Source organism: Xenopus tropicalis, chromosome 2 (genome assembly GCF_000004195.4).
Source record: "Xenopus tropicalis strain Nigerian chromosome 2, UCB_Xtro_10.0, whole genome shotgun sequence".
NCBI lineage: Eukaryota > Metazoa > Chordata > Amphibia > Anura > Pipidae > Xenopus > Xenopus tropicalis.
Window position 1 is genome coordinate 132,648,019 of NC_030678.2, and position 20,887 is coordinate 132,668,905.

The 20,887-nt window shown below is 40.0% G+C and overlaps 1 protein-coding gene across 4 annotated transcripts in view; it reads left to right on the forward strand.

Annotated features, from left to right (window-relative positions):
* The window catches only part of dgkh (diacylglycerol kinase, eta), a 144,155-nt gene that overhangs the window by 16,814 nt on the left and 106,454 nt on the right, over positions 1-20,887 (forward strand). For 2 of the 4 annotated variants that reach the window (XM_012957745.3, XM_012957748.3), the window contains exon 1: positions 2,733-2,994. In XM_012957745.3, coding sequence (XP_012813199.1) covers positions 2,755-2,994 — 240 coding nt within the window. In that variant the 5' untranslated portion in view covers positions 2,733-2,754. Of the gene's footprint in view, positions 1-2,732; positions 2,995-20,887 lie in introns of those variants that run through there. The other 2 variants (XM_004911834.4, XM_012957746.3) reach the window with 2 other exon arrangements.

A 20,887-nucleotide genomic window follows, 5' to 3' on the forward strand; every position in this document is an offset into this window, starting at 1 on the left:
ATTCTTTCACATATGATTGGCGGTTGATATCCCCACGGTAAGGACCAAGCATTTGGGTTTTTGCTGCACTACCAACATTGTGAAAAAATAGGTGTGGTTTGAAGTGGGTGTGGTTTAAAAGGGGGAGTGGTCAAAACTGGCTTCCATTAGCGGCCCTCCACCATGTTTGCTAGAGAAATTCCGGCCCTCGGCACCGCAGAAGTTGGACAGCACTGATGTAGACTATTAAAAGTTACATTTTATAGTATCAAACTCTGCTTTCTCGACAAGCATTTAGTAATGGCTAAGTGGGGAGGTGCCAGTATGGGTTTTTCTTTAGATTTTCTTTGTATAATACAAATATGGATGTCTTGAAAAGTTTTTATGCTGAATTGCAGCACACTTAGGGGCTGATTCATCAAAGTACAAGTTCGAATCCCGAACTGGTTAAAATTTGGATTAGATACGATAATTTCTGACGATTGCAAATATCACGAAAAAGTCGTATTAAGGTGGCCATACACGCACCGATATTATCGTACGAAACCTCGTTTCGTACGATAATCGGTGCGTGTATGGCATGTCGGCGAGTCGACCGATATCGCAGGAAGCTGCCGATATCGGACGACTCGCCGATCGGACAAGTTTGAAAATTTTGATCGGGCGCCATAGAAGGCGCCTGACCAAAATTCTCCCTTCAGAGCTGAATCGGCAGAAGGAGGTAGAAATCCTATTGTTTCTACCTCGTTACCTGCCGATTCAGCCCTGAATGGTGTGTGGCGGATCTTATGATGTTTCGTGCGACCGATGGTCGTACGAAACATCGTCGGATCGCCACGTGTATGGCCACCTTTAGTCGCAATAATATCGTATTGGCAATCCGAAAGTCACAAAATTTTTGTATCCGGACGATCGTAAACAGCGGGAAAACCATTCCGACTTTGATCCTTCTGTGCATGATTTTGGAAGCCTCCCATAGGACTCAATGGCACTCTGCAACTCCAACCTGGCCCAAGGAAAGTCTCCCATAGGGCTCAATGGCACTCTGCAGCTCCAACCTGGCCCAAGGAAAGTCTCCCATAGGGCTCAATGGCACTCTGCAGCTCCAACCCGGCCCAAGGAAAGTCTCCCATAGGGCTCAATGGCACTCTGCAGCTCCAACCCGGCCCAAGGAAAGTCTCCCATAGGGCTCAATGGCACTCTGCAGCTCCAACCTGGCCCAAGGAAAGTCACGATACCAAAGCTTGAATGAATCCGAAACTTTTGTACTCGGCATGACAATACAATTTTGTCGCACAAATTTTATCGCAAAGTACGAAAAAGTTGTGCAAATATATACGAAAAGGTCGCAAAAATTATGCACAGTCTGAACAAATACTAATTTTTTGTATTTCGTAACTGTCACACTTTAATAAATAGGCCCCTTAAGGTCCCCATACATGGACTGATTCTAGCTGCCGATATCAGTCCCTTAGACCAGGGGTCCCCAACCTTTTTAGCGCCAAGGCCTGGTAGGAGGCAAAAACATTTTTCCACGGATCGGGGGGAGAGGGGTTGGCGTGGTGTGAACTTCAGGCGCGTTATACATGTGACGCGCTAGGGGGGCTGTACGCGTTATATACATGCGACGGGCTTCATCGCTCCTTTATGCACGCGTTCATTAGCTCGTTTAGGTGTGCGTCGCGTGGTTTTTCTTTGCTGCGGGAACTGATGCGGCCCACTGCCATGCCGTCCACGACTCGTAACTGGTCCGCGGCCCCAGGGCCAAACTATCAAATTAGCCTGGAATCTCCCGATATCGCCCACCCATAGTTGGGGATATAGGGAGAAGATCCGCTCGCTTGGCGACATCGCCTGTATCCTTAAGTCCGCTGGGATAATGGTAATAATCTTTTAAGCATTTGTTATTTTCCCTTTAACAAATTGAGTTGCTCCTCCCCATGTTTCCTGCTATTCAGGTATTTTATATTTTGCCTTTAATTTGGAAACAGATCTAACAGGCAGCAGTAGTAGCAGCGCTATGACATTCTGTGCCATGAAGTCAATGTGCATAATGCTTTGCAATATTGATTCCTAACCCTAAATATGACACTCACATGGGCAGGTAAGAGCGAATGATGCCGTGCTCCTGCTCCCCGAGTGAATAGCCATTGGTTGCACATCCGTCTCCTAAGGGGCTGTAGTGCTACATACATGTATTAGCGCCAGTTACACCTTAGCTTGCGCTCATCCTTCTTTTAGACGCGACGTCTGCCATTTCATTGGCCAAGCGGGATACTTAGACCCGCAGCTCATTTCCATAGATACCCGGGAGAGACAGGGGGCGATCCTGTAGATTTGATCATTTCCTACCGCTGACAGGAGCCTGTTGACATGTGATGGGTGGGGCGGGAGGCGGGGAGCCGGTAACTTGGGAGGATGGAATAGTACATGTCCCCTCCGGAGGGGTTTATATCCCGCACATTGGCTTGTCATGCCCTCTGGGCGCGGTTGATATCATTGGGCTAAGGGCGGGCAATGGGAGGCGTGGCTGGGTGATTGGGAGGTTGTGCTCAGTGTGTGGGGCGGGGCTAAGGTCTGGGAGGTAGGCGATGGGCGGGGTAGTTGGGGGTAATCTGGCTCGGTTGAGGTTGTGGGGGCGGTAACTGGGTGGTGGCATTTTGAGCTGTGGGTTGTGGCTAATGACTGAAGAGGCGGTACAAGTTTGGACAGAACTCGGTACGTGGGTTGAGTTAAGGGCGGGGGGAGAAGGAATGGGGGCGGTGTCGGTCGAAGATGGCGGCCAGGCGCTTCGCTGTGCCCCCGGCCGGTAAAAGGGGTGTAGGGAACCTGGCTGACACGGACTGCTTTGTTTTTTCCCAGCAGGAGTGCGACAAGATGTCGGGTTCAATGAGGGAGCCTGCGGTGGCCCCTGGAGCTCCTGCGGGAGATGAGTCCTCTGACAGCGAGGGGGAGCATGAGGGGCCGCAGAAACTCATTCGCAAAGTGTCCACCTCTGGGCAACTCCGCAGCAAGGTAAGAGATGCTTTTGTTACCCACAATGCCTGTTTCCGAATGCCCTGCTCTGTGCATTGAAAGTTCCTGTGCCCTCAGGCACTTCTGCCCACCAGGGCTGACTACTTGTGTGCGCTGCTGGCAACCTGTGTGCACTGCCTGCTTCTGGCATTGGCTCTTGCTGCTGCTTTTCCTTACAGGTGGGCTCTGGCCCTGGGCAGAAATTAGTGCCAATGTGCATTGGCAACTGATGAAGTTGGCTGCACATGAGGGCTGCTATAGCTTGTTATCATTATTGCTTAGGCACATGGCTCTAGTCATTGTGAAAGGCCTGGCATGGGAACAGTTTTAAGTTGCCAGCTGCTGGAGTTGGCTTTAATTGGGTACTGCTAGATGCTACCATCCACTCTACGATTATGTTGTTGTGGTGGGTTCTTCCTGGGTGCTGTCTGTTGGTGGGATCAAGATTTTAATGTTGGCATACTCTTTGTGGCTACCAGCTCCTGTGATTTGATTGGCTGGGTGTTCCTGGAATGGGTCTGTCCCTGTCAGCTGCTTGTGTACTGTCTGCAGCTGTGATTTCCTGCAAGAGTGTACGGTTAACTCCTGGGAATTCTTACAGGTGTTAGCTGCTGGCAATGCCTATATGTGCCTGTGCTGCTGCCAGTGTTCCCTTTAAGCACTGCACTCATGTACATACAGACCATTCTTATGTACATGTTTTTTTATGTACTGACATAATTCTGTACTTCCCTGATTCTGCCCACTTTGCTGCATACTTATATGGTATAAGATATAGTCTAAAGTTTGACCAGGTACAGTAACCCATGCGTGTTTTCAAATCGCAAACCAGTAAATGCTGCCTGCTGATTTGTTGGCATGAGTTACAAGACTAATACATTTTTTAGCGCATTTAGCACATTGCCCCTTTTACTTTTAGAAAGTGCCCACAAAAAATGCACATTCAGCCTACAAAAAATGACAGGGATGCTACTTTAGTGTACTGCTAGCATTGTCACCAGCCACTGCCATTTCCTGTGGACATTTGTTAGTCCCGTGTTAAGGCATGTACATATGGGGGCTTAGAGAGTTAAATGCAAAAAGAAAGAAGCCATGCCCATGCCCTGTGCACCTTGTGATTTGTGAAACACAGGAGGTACCATAAATAGAGGCAGCATTCATGATCCATCTTGACATTCAGTCTGTACAGTGCATTTCCCAAAGGAATCCACAATCCCAATTGCTAGTCAGAGCTCCACACAGGCATGTTCAGTGGATGTGTTTGTATATGTTGACCAAGGAAGTGGGTGCACAACATTTATCATGTGCTAAAAAATACATGTATAGATTGAATGTCTAGTTATGGTTGACTAAAAGATAATGACTATGTGCCCATGTAACAGTGGTATAATTTAGCCTAGAACAGGACATGTACAGAACCATGCACTTTCATTATTATAGTATACAGATACTTAGAGCCTTAAGTAATTGCAAACCTGGTTAATTAATATTAGAGTGACCATGTCATTCTTCATTAGTAGATGCCCAGTGTTTCCTATGTTCAGTTCTTTTGCGCACATCAAGTCCTAACCTATATGCATTAGTATCAACCTTCCTAATGTAGGACAGGGATTCTGAGTACTTTGGGCATTCAATAAACGGCTAGGGCAAACTGAATTTAGAGGCATTGGTGGTACTTGTTAAGTGAATCTGCATAGCAGCCCTACGGTGTAATTTTAATAAAGCAGTCGGTAATAACTTTGTGCTTATCTTGCAGGTTGAAAAATAATCTTGCATATGATATAGGATTTACTATGCCCGGGGTTTCTGTGTGTAAACCCAATGTTTGAAGTTTGTTTTGAGAAAAGAATTGTGCACTGATATTTTAGCTTTACTTGCCATTTTATAGTACAGCAGTATCGGCATAGTTTATCTGCAGAGAGTGTGGTGACCTTCAGTCAACTGTTTTAATGTTTTAAGCAAATGTCCATTTTATGGCCAATGCCTTTTTGGTAGTTGGCTTATGCTTTGTAACTCTGACTTGTGCATCCTCAAGTGATACCAGTCTAGCGGCTGAAGTTTGTGGTGTATTATACATTTTCTAATCAAATAAATGGTAAGATTCGATTTGCCGAAATTGCCGAAGTTGCCACGGCCCTAAAGGTGGCCATACACGCACCGATATTATCGTACGAAACCTCGTTTCGTACGATAATCGGTGCGTGTATGGCATGTCAGCGAGCCGACCGATATCGCAGGAAGCTGCTGAAATCGGTCGGCTCGCCGATCGGCCAAGTTAGAAAATTTTGATCGGGCGCCATAGAAGGCGCCTGACCAAAATTCTCCCTTCAGAGCTGAATCGGCAGAAGGAGGTAGAAATCCTATTGTTTCTACCTCCTTACCTGCCGATTCAGCCCTGAATGGTGTGTGGCGGATCTTATGATGTTTCGTGCGACGGATGGTCGTACGAAACATCGTCGGATCGCCACGTGTATGGCCAGCTTAAGGGTGTAGACACACAGATGTACTAGTAGCAGCTACTTGTTGTGGCTACTAAGATAGACAATGCTGATTATTTACTGATAATTGTCAGCATTACCAGAGCAACAAGGCAGCTTATCTTCCCATGGATTGGACCCTTGGGAAGGCCTGCCCAACTTATTTATGGACATAAATAACCTAGATTTCTATCAAGCAGGTTTGAAAATCCAGTGCAGTGTGATCCACATCAGTGTGTTAATATATTTTTTAACTTTTGGTATCCCGGGCTTGCAGTATGATTTGATCCTTGGCCCAATCACTCCAATTCAACCTCACCAAACTAAAGGATAGTTAAGCACTGTTAATATGTACATATGGTATTTACTGATGATACTTTATTTATAAAGTATTGTTGTTTAGACCATGCTTCTTAGTTTATGTAAGAAAATAGGAAGTTTGGCGTGCCAAACAAGTGGCAGAAACTGTGTGTAAGCGTATTAATATATACAAATGCTGCTAGGTATGCTTGTTTTATAATGGTCCTTGAGTAAATGGGGTAAGATAGTGTTGGGCAGTTGACAACCTTTTCTCCAATTTGATGGGACAACAGTACTTGAGCGATTCTAGTTTTAGCAGAGCTTGCCTGTTTATAATAAACATTGAATCTAAAAAACTCAGTGGAATAAAACCATAAAAAACCTCAATTGTGTCCAATTTGTATTCTACTGTCTTGGTAGCAAGTTTTGGTTGAATAAAAACAAGATTTACTACCAAATAAAGCGTACTGTAAGCTGATAGTGTGCATAGATGCTACCTAATAGCCAATCTTAGCCATTATTTGGCACCTCCATGAACTTTAATGATGCATGTGTTGCTCTCCAAGTCTTTCTACATTTGACTGTGGCTCATGAGTAAGAAAGGTTGGGGATCCCTGCTGTAGATAATCTCTATTGCACTTTTTTTTGTTTACATCACATTCTGTGCGCCATAGATATTTTACACTGATATCATCCATTTTTTTTAATCAACTAGGGGTTATTTGGGTTGTGCAGACACCCCACTGTTTTCTTCAGTCATGCTGGGCTGTAAGCGGTGCACTCCTTCCATAGGCCGATTGCACCTGGTGGAGCCTATCAAAGGAACACATTGCATTCAGCATAGCGTGATTGACAAAATCTAACAGGACCCTAAACTGTGTTGCCTGAGGTAAGTAATCTTGGGCACGGGGGTGCCTTGGGTACATTGGTACATGGGTATGACAAATACAAGTTGATGTCTAAACTCCCTCAGTAATACTGCCATGTTCCTACGGATTTTTAAAATGTTAATGTAAAATTGCTAATGGTTTTGTCCAAGATAACACCCGTGAGTGTGGATTTCCTTCAATACAAGGGCATATGTTATTATGTGGAGTGCACTCAGGCGCAGTGCTCTAAATAAACATAAGTGCCGGGAATGCTTTACATTATCTTGACATACTTGTTTGACTTCACTTATAACTGCTAGTAGGGCATTACGTTTCTGTTACCTTTAATTTAACCTGTTCATTGCTTTCTGGTTCCTTAAGGTGGCCATACACCTTCCGATGAGCAGATCTTTGCCTGATATGGCTACTCTGGCTCGTTTTGTGCTTGTTTTGTGGCAAAGCAAGCCGTCAAGAGTTGACCGCATCAATGAGCTGTTTAGGTCCTCCTCCTGATAGGATTTTTCAAACCTTTTCAATAGATATCTTCCAGATTTTTGGCCAGATATCTATTGAAAAGGCTGTCGGTGCCCATAAACCAGCAGATAAGCCACCATCTTAAATCTGCCTGTGCATAGTCACCTTTAGGGCTGTGGCAGACGGGAAGACTGGTCGCCCGCGACATGGGAGATTTTTCGCGGGCGACCAGTCTTTCCGTCTGCCACAGCCCTTACAGTTCTCAATGTAATCATTTAAATTTAAAGAGTTCTTGTTTGATGTTGCAAACTCCAGTTTGGAATTTCAGCAGCTATCTGGTTGCTAGGGTCCAATTTAACATAAAAAGTAACATTAATAAAATTATAGCCTCACAGAGAAATTGATTTTTGACTTCTGGGGGTCAGTGACCCCCATTTAAAAGCTGGAAAGAGAAAGAAGAGGCAAGTAATTAAAAAAAATAAAAAATGAAGACTTCATTGGATTGCAAAGTTGCTAAGAAAAGGCCATTCTATAACATACTAAAAGTTAACCTGAAGGTGAATCAACCCCTTAATATATTTGCATTGTAAGAACCATAATTGTTATAAAAATGAGTTCAAAGTGCTACAGAACTTACTGATGCTATTTAAATAAACCATAATTAAACATGTATTTATATTTTTTTATTGCTTTTTTGAGTCTTCAGTGTGACATACAGTGTCACTAACAAGCAGGTGCATCCATACATGCAGGTGCTTGCCACACAAGTGATTAGGCTGCACTTTTGTAGTGTTTTTAATTCCCACCTATTGAGCTGCTAACTGCCTGGGTAATGAAATGGTTTGAAAGTTCCATGTGACTCTGACCTTAATGGATTTATGCTTGTGTGTATACACTGTACAGTGAAAAGTATCCAGACTTTGGCAATAATAATTACACTCTATCTAAAATGACATTCTCAGTGTCATTGAGTTCTAGGCTTTCTACAGAAGCAGTGGCAGCACAAGAACTATTTGTAGAGAACATCGGGTGTTTATAGTTATCTGAGGCAAAAAAACTTATGTGCAGTGTCCGGTGCTGGCTGGAGTCGTTGGCACCACTATTGGACCACATCAGAGTAATTGATGTCATTTTATAATCTAATGGAAAAGTTTAATTTTGGTAGATGGAAAACACTACCTGCTGGTATGCATACGGCTGACCATAAAGTTTGTTAGAGGAGGAATAATAGTCTAGGGCTGTTTGGGGTAAGGGATCCCGCTTCCAATGAAAACAAACCGTTAACCAATAGTGTACTGACATTTTTGTCAATGCTGTTTTTCTATTTTCTGGCAACAGATTGTGGTAAGCCCACAAAACACCTTGGGATGAATTAGAATGCAGACTACGGACTGTTTTACCCATTTTTATTACATATATGTTTTATCTTCCTGTAATAATGATAATTTATTGAACATAAAAACACAAACCACAATACGGTCCATGTTCAATAATTTACCATATTAATGGTGTATTGGGTGCATTTCTTACAAGGATGCACATCCGTTGGCATATGGAGCCAAGGAAGTAAACTGCATTAAAACAGCATACAAACTTCCTGATTCTTTTTGTTCAATCTTACCGCCCAGCTCATTCTGCTTTGTCTCTCCGATTCCATTGTTGTCTGTATTTATGGTGTTTTTAAAATGCCACATAAACGTGCTGAATATTGAAATAACTGTAAAATATACTTATTTTCCTGCTCAAACTGTTGTACTGCCATTACACTGCATTGAAACAGATTCATGTGGAACATAAAAGAGAAATTAAATAAAAGAGAAGGAGAGAGGGAAGCACATCAATAATGTGTTCTGGAAGTTGTCATTCTACTCCTGTGACCTAAGTTACCATAAGGCTGATTCAGTGTAAGGTTAAGTTTTTAAACAGTTATCTGAAATATTTATTATTATTGTTATTATATTAAAATATTTAATATAAAAATAGTCACATTTAAGTCTAATATGAACCTTTGTCCTCTGTTGATTTTCTATTCTCACAGCAATTCTTATATTCATTAGTAGGAAATAACTACCATGAATTCACTGAAATTTGTTGTTGCCCTTTCTTCAGAAAATTATGCACCAAGACTCAAGGTGATCACATGAAAGGAAATTATGTTAAAAGTATTATACATACAGTATTTACTTAGTCAAAAATGGTCTTTTGACAAAGTAAATGTAAACAATGGAAATCCTGAACCTCTCAAATAAAATATCGTAAATGGTATTGTTCATTGTCTTGATTGTAGCTGAATCTGAGATACCTGCCTAGCATGATGTTTCATTACAAGTAAAACTAACCAACCTAAGGGAGCCCTAAGCCTTCTATAGTAATTAAATACCGCTTCTGCATTAGTGATCTTCTCGGCTTGTTTTAAACAGTGAATAAGTAATGAACTAGTTTCTAGTGGTAATATATGAATAGGCTTGTAATGCTTGTGCAGAGCATTTCCAAAATCTTTATGTAGCTTTCACTTACGCCCACAAGTAATGCAGACATTGCGTATTACATTTTACATTTGCTGTATTTAAATAGCATCTTTTTATACAGCAGAATATACTTACATGGTTCACAGAATAAAATATCAGTCAACACTTCAAGTGATGATACAGAGTATTAATGCCACTTACCAAAAATTAATCTAAGTAGTGTCATAATTTAGGCTGAATTAAAGCTTTAATGGGTTCTATAGCACTGCCTTGTACAAACATCTCAATGTAGAATCTCTCAATGCAAGAGGCTGCCAAGTGATTTATTGGTGGAGCAATTTTCATTGCACTATACCCACTGTGTTCCACGAATAACCAATTGGTTAATCTGTGGAATTTTAAATTTTTACTGTTAATTTATGACCTTATTGTTGTTGTAACCCTTACTGTGTACTGACAACATGCCGCATGGCATGGATCAAAGTGAAACCCAGAAATGTATAAACTACAGCACTGGAACTCTAATCTTACATGCAACACAGCATAGAGTACATGTTGTCGTGAAAAGTACCCACTTCTTTTCAGTATGTTTGCCTTTCCCTTTCTTGTTTTTTTTAAGGAAATAAAACCTGTCTGTGTACAGGGTATATTTTCCCTTTAACCTTGCAAGCATTCACGTGAAACAAACTATCACCTTGTAAATTGGATTACTGATACTTAGATAAAGATTACAAAGCACAGATCACTTTCATTAAAATTGTACTGAAGGAAAACGAGAACAAACATTCTTTTCTACTTTAGTTACAAGTCATATCAGTTTCTTAGAGGTATCAGTTTGATAAATAATTCACTTGACTTTAATTTTAGCTGCTATGTATTTGCTATTGTGTTGTCGTAAGCTGATATATGAAACAACTAGAAAAGCAAAGAACATGCTCTTCTTACAAATCTTTCACGTCCATTTGGTTTTACAATGGGCAATACACTTGAGCTCACTCAAGTAACTTTGTTAAACGGCACATCTAGCTGGATAGTTGCTTCTTAGAAATACCATGCGGCTAATCTATAGCCTAGGGGGGCACAGCAGAACATGTCCTGTTAAGTCAGCAGCATTATATACAAATGTTTTAGGGTTTTTTTCTGTCAAAAAGGCAGATGAAACTCATGCTAGAAACAGAGAAGTGTAATATCGCTTACAGTTTAGCTATAGCCAAACATGATCCACTTCCTATGCATTCTGACTAGGAAGGCCACAGGCTGACCAATCAGATTATATACTGTTTGTCCATTTGTGGCAAGGCTTAACAAATGGGTTATGGAATGTGAGATCAAGGAAGGCTGGAGTTGTGATCATTGCCGATTATTCACTCTGTTTATATAAATTATACTTTTTTGTACAAACTAAAAATACAATTAAGACCCTAAATCAGCACAGAGCTACCTTTATTTTAAATTTATAATAATAATAATTGTATTTTAGTTTATGACATGCTATATTTGTATTTAGAGAATTAATGTTAGAAAAAGTTTTTCCCTAAAACCCACACACATTACTGCTGACTGTCTGGGCACATAATATAATTCATTTTTTTCTGTGGCTAGCAGTCAAAACTGTGGCACAGCTATTTCTGCTTTTGAAAAGCCACTTTCCTGTAAATGATACTGAAAGATAAAATCTTGCATCTTCTTTTCTTATTTGATCATTGGTAGAAATGGTGGAACAGCTATTTTAGATTTTTCATAGCCCATTGCTGTAAACAGTTCTGAAAGGTAAACTATTGCTAAAGTACACATTCTATGTGAAGTGTACTTTGTCAAATTCTTTAGTGCTTTAGAAAGATTATACATTGTGCACATCAGTCACTTCACAAGTGGAGCTTACAATAGTAATAGTAAACTGTAAAGTGCATAAGTCAGGGAAGATAACACCTATATACAAGTACATAAATTAGAGAATCCCCTCCAATTAAGAATGGAATTTATGATACAAGATCCTATCCTAATGTTATTTGTGACCATCTCCCTGCTTCCCAATTTCCCTGCAGCATTATATCCATAGCAACAATTTATCTTTCTGTCAGGTTTAATGTGATCACTTATTTCTGCACACCAAGAAACAACTAAAAAAAAGCAATTTGAATCTGTAACTGTGCAGATTTTACATGGCTTTAAACAGAACTGTGTATATCATGGGCAGCTCCCTATGTTTTGACTGCTGAGCAAAAGTATCTGTAAGTCAAATACTTGTGCGACATAGTCTATAATGTTTCAGGGTGGCCATTCATTTTTACTGAGGTACAGCTAGTGGAGATTATAGGGGTAATTTACAAACAGAAGGGCAGTGTGCTCACTGCCTTTCTGATTTGTAAAATTAACGTAGGTCTCTGCACTCCATTTTGGCACATAGGATTTCCCCTACTTGTAAGTACCTGTGCCTGCCACCCCCTTTCACATCTGAATGATTTGAAAGTTTGGGAGTGATGACACAGACCACAATGGGACCATGTACTTGCCACTTGCTCTATGGCAAACTGTAAGAACAGGGCTGGACAGAGCCCGCTGACCGTGTGCTTTGCACCTTGTGCTGGGTGGGTGAGGAGCACAGACAGACCCAGGGAAGCAATACTTTCTGCGTGAGCAATAAGTGGCAAACTCTTATGCTTCACGGGCCTAAGTAAAATAAACCTTATTACTTTCTTAAAGGACAATGAAAGGTTAATATAAATTAAAAGTAAGTCTAAAGGCATTCTTTTTAAGTACTTACTGCATATGTAAATTCCCAGATCCCTGCTTGCTTCTCTGAGATATGGTGCTGGCAGCCTACAGCAGTGTGAAGACTACAGTGACATCACTGAAACCTCTCTTCCCTTCCTGTAGGCTGCCAGCGGCAGACTTCCTATTCTCTGAGCATGTGTGTAACTTGATCCTGTCTCCTGTTCTGAGCTACACATGCCCACCAGCCAATCAGAAGCTGATCTGGCAGAGGGAAGGGGGGGGAGGGAATGAAACACATGTGCAGTATGAAGCAAGGAGGGAAAGGAAGGGAGAATACCTTTTTAGAGATGGCTGCCTGTTCTAGAAAATGTGAAGTAAGTGTGACTGAGTAAATATTTGATTAGGTGAGCCAAAAGTGTGGCGTTTTTACTAAACAATAGGAGGACTATTGGGCAGTATGCTTTTTAAATTTTGACTTGCATTCTCCTTTAACAGTCATATGTTTTCATGGTTGTGGTAGGTTGCTCTTCTGCCTCAGCAGTTTTGCTCTTCTACCTCAGCAGTTTTATTATAGGGGTAGTTCATCAATCCATTAGGTTGCAGTATGTAATAGAAAGGCCATTTATAGGCAACTTTTCAATTGACCCTCAACTATTTTTGTAAGACTACTTTTTTACTATTTATCTTTCTGTTCAGGTCCTCTCCTAATTATATACCAGTCTCTCATCCCAACCACTCACTGGTTACTAAGGCAGTTCAGACCCTAGCAACCAGTTGCTGAAATTCCAAACTGGAGACTGTTGAACAAAAAAGGGGCAGATTAACGAATACTTGAGCAAACATAAAGGAAACCCAGTGTAAAGGTAAAGAACTCATGCAGGGTTTCCAGGTAAAAAAAATTTTGTTAGTTAAGATGATGGTTTTTCCTTGAGCGGGAAAAGCCTGCTCGGGAAAAAATACTTCAACTTTGTTAGTTTTTTCCCTCAAAACCCTGCTTGAGGGTTTTCAAAGTGTCTCAAACAATCATGTTTATGCTTATGTTTTTAAAGCAACCAGAGCCAAAATCATGTAAAGTGGGCAAAATGTGAATTCACTGAAAGGTAATATTAATTTTGGATTGTCTTTCCTAAAACATAAAAGGAGATATAAAATCTGGGAGTGCAAGATTGTGTGTATATATTGTAACTTTCCACTTGAGAGGATATTCTGTTGGTTGTGCATATCTGAGTGTATTATATACACATACATATAAATGTAGTTTGACCAATGATGGGTCTATTAATTTTGTTAAAGTCGAAGAAAACAAATACATTTTAATAAAAAGTAAATACATTAGAATATTTAGTCTATTCTTGTACAGAAAATAGTCGTTATTGTTTTAAGCTTGGGTCCCCTGATGTTAAAGGCTCACAACCCTCAACATTCTTGAACATATAAATTAAGGGTTAAGGCATGCTCGTCACCCAAGGTTTAGAAATGGGATTATTGTCACATTATTTGCAGTTGTTTTCATGTAATCCTAATTACCCCAAGTATGACTCAATGTAAATTGGTTACTTAGCGTTATTCTTTAGAAAATACTTTAAGCCGATGCATGTGGAACATCTGTACCACTTATGACATCTCTCTTTAAGGGGCGTGGCAGACGGGGAGATTAGTCGCCGCGCAACAAATCTCCCCGAAATGCAATCCCACCGGCTTGAATGTAAATTGCCGGTGGGATGGCATATGAGGGGCCCAAATCGCTGAAGTTTCCTTCAAGGCAATTTCAGCAAATCGCTGTGCTGCGTATGCCATCCCACCGGCGATTTATATTCTTGCCGGTGGGATGGCATTTCGGGGAGATGAGTAGCCTGCGACAATGGAGATTTGCCGCGGGCGACTAATCTCCCCATCTGTCACAGCCCTAAGGGTTCTTAAAAGCTTATCCCCCAATTACCTGAAAGAATGAATGATGCTGTAAAGAAGGTTGCAGTATATTCGGTATAACACTAACCAAAAATGTTTTCATGTATTTAGCAAACATTTCCTTCATTTATTGGAGCCAAAATGATTTCAGGAGTCAGGAGATCTGTATAACGTAACCTTGCATTTGTTGGTTTGATCGCAGTCCTAACTGTAGATGGCAGTGTTATAAATACAAATCTATTTTAATCTCCAAAGAGCATCATTTTATTTTTTCACTATGTACATCGTAACTAGCCTGCTTTCTAGTACTATGTACATAGTAACTAGCCTGGTTCCTTACAGAAAAGTGAAGGAATGAAATGCTAGAAAAAATGTATCCGTTTCAAAATGTTGTAGTGTCCTGTTTTAAACAAACTTGGTTATGCCTCAATTTTGGAAGGATGTAAAGGCAATTTCCTTTTGCATTCCTCTCTACTTTGCCAGGTAGCTATTTACTTTCTGGTGTATGGTAGGAAGTGGGATATACATATAAATTGCTCTAAAAATAATAATTCTTACATTTTGAAGCCTCACACAGCTTGGGACTCTGTTTGGCGAGACTAAACATAAGTCATAGGTGTGCTATTGGGCTATTTTGGCATCAGTCTGTCTTGGACCCTTTCAGTTCATGTCTGATTCCCATAGCATTTACAGGGCAGTAGTGCTAAAATACCTTACTTCTGTTTTGATGTGCTATAGAAATGGTGCAGGGCATTTCATTAAATGCGAACATGTTTTTGAAAAGATGCTGCATTGGGATTCATAGCAACTGGTGGATTTAATAATAAAAGCAGTAATGCTTAATACTAATCCCCCCATGTTGAGCAGTTCTGTATTGATTTGGATAGGACAGGGATTCAGGCTTAGGTGTATCATAATTAGACTTGAAAGCTTCCTTGCTGGTTTCATTAAATTTTTAAAATGAAGGGTGAAAGATCATGATTCCACCATTCCAACAGAGTTCCAATTCAGTTTAACCACTAAGTTTCATATAACCATTGTTCTTCCCAGGGCATTTTTGCTGGTGCGATCGCCTGGCACTTTTTTCTGGCCCTTTTGTACCTGCACCTCATGCACTTGGATAAAATAAAAACTTAACAGAAGCCAGCAGGATTGCACAGTGTATTTGAAAAAGTGCATGAATCAGTGCTATGAATAGGGCTTGAGCTTAAAATACTTTTTACCTATTGTTTATATTATGAAATACTGTGGATTTTTTTTTATTTCTTATACTAGACAGAGCAAAATCTAAATGTAGTCAGCAGTCACTCTTGGGAATTTATTGGTTCACATTTATCAATGGCCACGATTAACAGCACAGACAAGCTCTCTGTAAAATAAACTGCTCCTTATCTTACAGCGTAACAGTCTGTAGCTGGGGAAATGGTTGGTTTGTTTGGTTGAGATTATTACTGCAATTTTGTTTGGGGTTGCAGCTGACCCCTGTGTACTTACTATTTGATGGAAATATATATATATATATATAGCAAGAGAATGAGCTGCACACACCAGGACTTGGCAAAAATATAATAAGTTTATTTAAGAAAAGAGATCCAACGTTTCGAGCACTAACTGTGCTCTTCCTCAGGGAAAAAACCCTGATGGTTTTTTTCCTGAGGAAGAGCACAGTTAGTGCTCGAAACGTTGGATCTCTTTTCTTAAATAAACTTATTATATTTTTGCCAAGTCTTGGTGTGTGCAGCTCATTCTCTTGCTTTATATTTTTTTGCTAGCACCCTGGGCATTTGAATTTCAATAGGGTGTGCTCCGTTTGTTCTTGTTGTGTGTATATAATATAATATATATATATATATATATGAGTCCACAGGTATAGCGGTGCACACTGGGAATCCTTTAAAAGTTAGCTTTTATTGAACTATATAAAACTTAATACATGGAGAAATAGGTCAACGTTTCGGCCCCCATCTTGGGCCTTTGTCAAGACCTTAAACATGTAACAACCATCAAAGCTATAAATAGATAAAAGCACAAACCCACACCCAATGGCACAAGTCATTCCAGTCATGTGTCAAAATTAAAAGAAAAGAAACCCTGTACCAAGGAGAAAACAATATCAAACACCATAAGGAGAATTATAATGAGCATACCACTGGCCATAAACTCCCATTTATATTCTGGCCCATCACCTCACATTAAGGGCCCTAGAATCTAAACCCCACAGAGATCTAGCGTTGATTTAAAAAGCAGGAAAAAGAGCAATATTCATTAAGGCCAAAAGGGGATAATGTATTTAAAGTTTTAATCCAGAATATTTCCCTTTGTAGGAGCAAACGGGAGCGGTCACCCCCCCTCCTGGGTAGGGGAACATGGTCGATTGCAATATAACGAAAGGTGGGTAACCTGTGGCCCTGTTCTAAAAAATGTTTTGCCACCGGTTTATTAGTCACCCCATCACGAAATGCTGTACTAATAGCAGAGCGATGACCATCCATACGCAGCCTCAACGTTTGATCAGTCTTTCCTATATAGGACAAACCACAGGGACAAGTAATCAAATAAATGACAAAAGATGTAGTACAAGTGATATGATGTCTTATAGTGAGACGCTTACCCGTATGGGGATGTAAAAAAGTCGCCCCTGGAGTCATATACCGACGAGGTGCAATTGGGGCATTTAAAGCATCCAGGTTTGTTGCTACGCAACCATGAACCAGATTTCTTTTGGTAACATGCTATCGGGTCACTCTGTACGAAGAGATCACGTAAATTTATACCCCTTTTGTAGCTAACAAGTGGGGCATTGGGTAATACCTTCTTAAAGGCATGGTCGGCCTGAAGAATATTCCAATTTTTACCAATCGTATTTCTGATGTGGCCAGATCTAGAATTAAAGGTAGTACAAAACACCACACCAGGATGTGCCTTGGGACCCCTGCTAGTGAGATTACAGCGAGAGCGAGCCGTTGATAAAGCTTGCGTTAAAACTGAAACTGGGTAACCCCTTGCTTGAAAGCGCCCCCACATCTCCAGGATTTGGGTTTCCGCTATGCGCTCATCTGAGTTATTCCTCAAAACCCTACAAAATTGTGAGATGGGTAGGGATTTTTTAAGGGCTGGAGGGTGACTACTACCAAAGTGGAGAAGCACGTTCTTGTCAGTTGGCTTGCGGAACAACGAGTAGCCCAACTGGCCACCCGTGGTCCACAGCTCAATGTCCAATTATATATATATATATATATATATATATATATATATATATATATATATATATATATATATATATATAATGTACACAAACTGATTCAAGCCCCAGTTAGTTTACCAGCCAAATTGAGACATCCAAGCCCTAATTAAAGATATTAAAGGAATCTGCCATCACATCATCAACTGACAGCACATTCCATACTTTTTTGTTGCGTCAAGTGAACATTATAGTGCTCCAGTCTAAAGTCTTGTCATTTTTTTAATTTTGTGTGTTCGAAAAGATTTTCAGCTCTCTTTCATCATCATCATCTTCATCATCATTATCTTTTGCTCGTACAGGTGTAGTTCCATTTCTTTTGTCCCGTAGGTTTCACATCTTTGGACATTTATTAACTCAATAATACCTTTCCTATGGACTACCAAAGATTTTACTTTCTCCTTGTATGTGACATAGTCCTCCCATAGGACTCAACCAAGGCAGCCATTACAACTGCACTAAATATAAGGAATTTCCACAGGGGATTGAATATCGGTCTCTAACATGGGATCCCACATTTAACACTATTCACTCAACCTCTAGACCAACTCCTCTTAGTGTGAATGTAAATTCTCCAATCCCTCAGTTTTTCAGTATTATTGATTTTACTATGGGTCTTGTAAGACAAGTGTTGCCTTCTGAAATAACTGTTTGTTAGTTTCCAGTGAAAGGCTGTAAATGAAGGGTAATACAATAAATGTTAAGTCTGCCCACTTCTAGTAACCCACCGCTCAGATACACAGTTTTCAATCGGCAGAAGGAGGTAGAAATCCATTGTTTCTACCTCCTTATCTGCCGTTTCAACCCTGAACGGTTAGTGGCGCATTGTACAATCTTTCGTGCAACGATCTTTCGCCACGTGTGTGGCCACCTTTACTTTTTTTCTTGTTTGTTTTCTTTTATCTCTAGATATTGTAAGGGCTTCTCAGTTCTGCTAATGGTCAGTAGAAACTGATGGACAAATTCAATTTGCAAATTATATTAAATCCATACAGCAAGAGTGCAGAAACCATGTTCAAATGTCAGTGTACAATCAACGTTATTTGTTGACAAACTCTAGATGGATATTACAACCTTAATAAAAATCTGCATCCTATGCAGCTGGTTAGTCTGATCTGTTCTCCTATTTGCTTTCTAACATAAGAGCCTCCCTGTTTTGGTCCTTTGCCAGTAATTCTCGGCATGTAGAAACTGGCTGTTTCTTTTGCCTGCTCTATAAAGCACTAGAGTGTTGATATTCCTTAGAGCTCTGGATTGGTGGCATATGTAAATGTGGAAGCAAGCTATCCTTTTCTGGAATTCCTCCTCACAGACTGTAAATGTTTGCCTTGAGGTAAGTATTTAAAATAGTTTTTTGGTTCAGATTAATTACATTTCTCAAAGTTTTTATAATGTGGTAAGTCTGAGATGACTTTAAAAAAGAAACTTTTAAATAAGCAATTTATAACAAATAGAGGACTTGAAAATAAACATAAACAGGACCTTTTTTTAGTCACTTATCTTTCTATCTAATTTGTCAGTCATTACATTATTGTTTTATTTTTTCCACGCTGCTTAATTTTGAAAATTGCTGTAAAATAAATGAATAACAGAAGGCTGAGGATATGTGCAGATAGGAACTAGGGATTTGGAAACCTGGACATATGCAGATTTAAGTAGTTAATTTTAGCTAAAAATTAGTTTAACATTTTTTTTATGAATAAGTAGCTTTTAATAAAATGGGGAAAAAAGCAAATAGTACTTTAACAGATTTATAGCTGATCTCCTTATGAACTATACATAACTAAAACAATATGTTTACATTTTTCAGCAACATTGTTTTTGAATTTCCTTCGTTGATTGAGAAGCTATATAATGAAGGCAGGTACAAAGGGTCCAGTGCTAAATTAAATGCAAGCTTGTATGTATGTGTAGCCCTCCCTTGTAAAAGATTTTATATTTAAGTTCCTACAAGCTCATTGTGGGGAAGACATAGCTCTATGGGGGGCTTCTGCTGTGCTGAGTTTTTTAGTTCTAGGCAAAAGGGACTACTCCTGGTTGTGAAAATTCTCTCAGCCTTCTTAACTTCATGGCATGAATATAGCATGGAATTGTGCCCAGAGGGTTCACCTCTATGCTAGATTTAGCAATGACCTGTCAGGCCCAGCACCAGAATAAAGCACGGTAAAAAAAAACCTGTCTGATTTGTAGATACAATCCAATGTCTATTGCCCTTTATCTTGATTATGCTGTTAATTCTTAAGATCTGTGCATTTAAATCCATAGTTTGAAAAACGTTCCTTGGTAGTTCACGTACTATTATATGTTAATTGTCACCATACAAATGCCTTTTTTGACTTTTGAAAGAATAAATCACATTATGTTTTCATACAATCCTTACATCTTTATTAATAGTTAAGTCATTTTTGTTGTGCAGTAACTTACAATGTCTACGAAAAGGAACAGGGAAAAATTGTAGCTGTAACCCCAATGTAGTATTAGTGCACATGCTGCCAGTAAAGCATTAGATCTCCAAATACAATAACACTTAAGATATTAAAGATTATATCAAACTGTAAATAAAATGTAATCAGGGCCGGAACTAGGGGTAGGCAGAAGAGGCAGCTGCCTAGGGTGCAACGTCTGGGGGCGCCAGGCAGGAGCCTCTCCTGCCTACCTCCTAGTACACAACGCTTTGCATTGCACGCGCCCCCCCCCTCCGAACTGCGCATGCGTGTCAAAACACACGGGGTGCGCAATGTAGGTGCAGGGACGGGGTAGCCGACCGGGTAGTCTAGGGCGCCCAGTCAGCTTGGCCCACCCCTGAATGTAATTCTTAGATAATTTACAATATAGATTATTAAAACATTTACAATGGTTTTAAAGTTCTTTAAAGACATAACTGCTATTAAATCAATAAATTTGTGACTACAGCAGGTCAGTTACCCGCAAAAAAAGCAGGTACTCTTTGGCTTGTGGTTAGGATTTTTTCGATGTGAGTATAGTTGACTATATTCCTTATTTTATATTATAGTATCTATATTATCAATATTTTACTCCTTTAAACATTTCTTTAAAGGGGAACTATCGTGAATTTGTTAGCTTGAATTTATTTCTTTTAAATATGTTGCACCATTACAAAGTTACGGCTAATTATGGAAGCAGCCTCCCAACCTCCAGATTCTGTACTTTGTACATATAATAGTAAAGCAGTTTATTGTTTATAGTCTTTATATCCACATATACACAGCACTTTTGCATTTGGGTCTCAAAGTATCCAGGTCTTTTGTGCACTCTGCTCCTAAAGGTGGATTAAAAATCCAGTGTAAGGTTCACAGCACATAGGTCTGTCCATATGTACAGGGCTCCATTGCAGCTTTTTTTTTCCTGTAACTTGCGCATTTCAATGACTTGCATGCAGGTAGTGCACAGGTACTCAAGGGTTCATAGTCTGAAAAACAT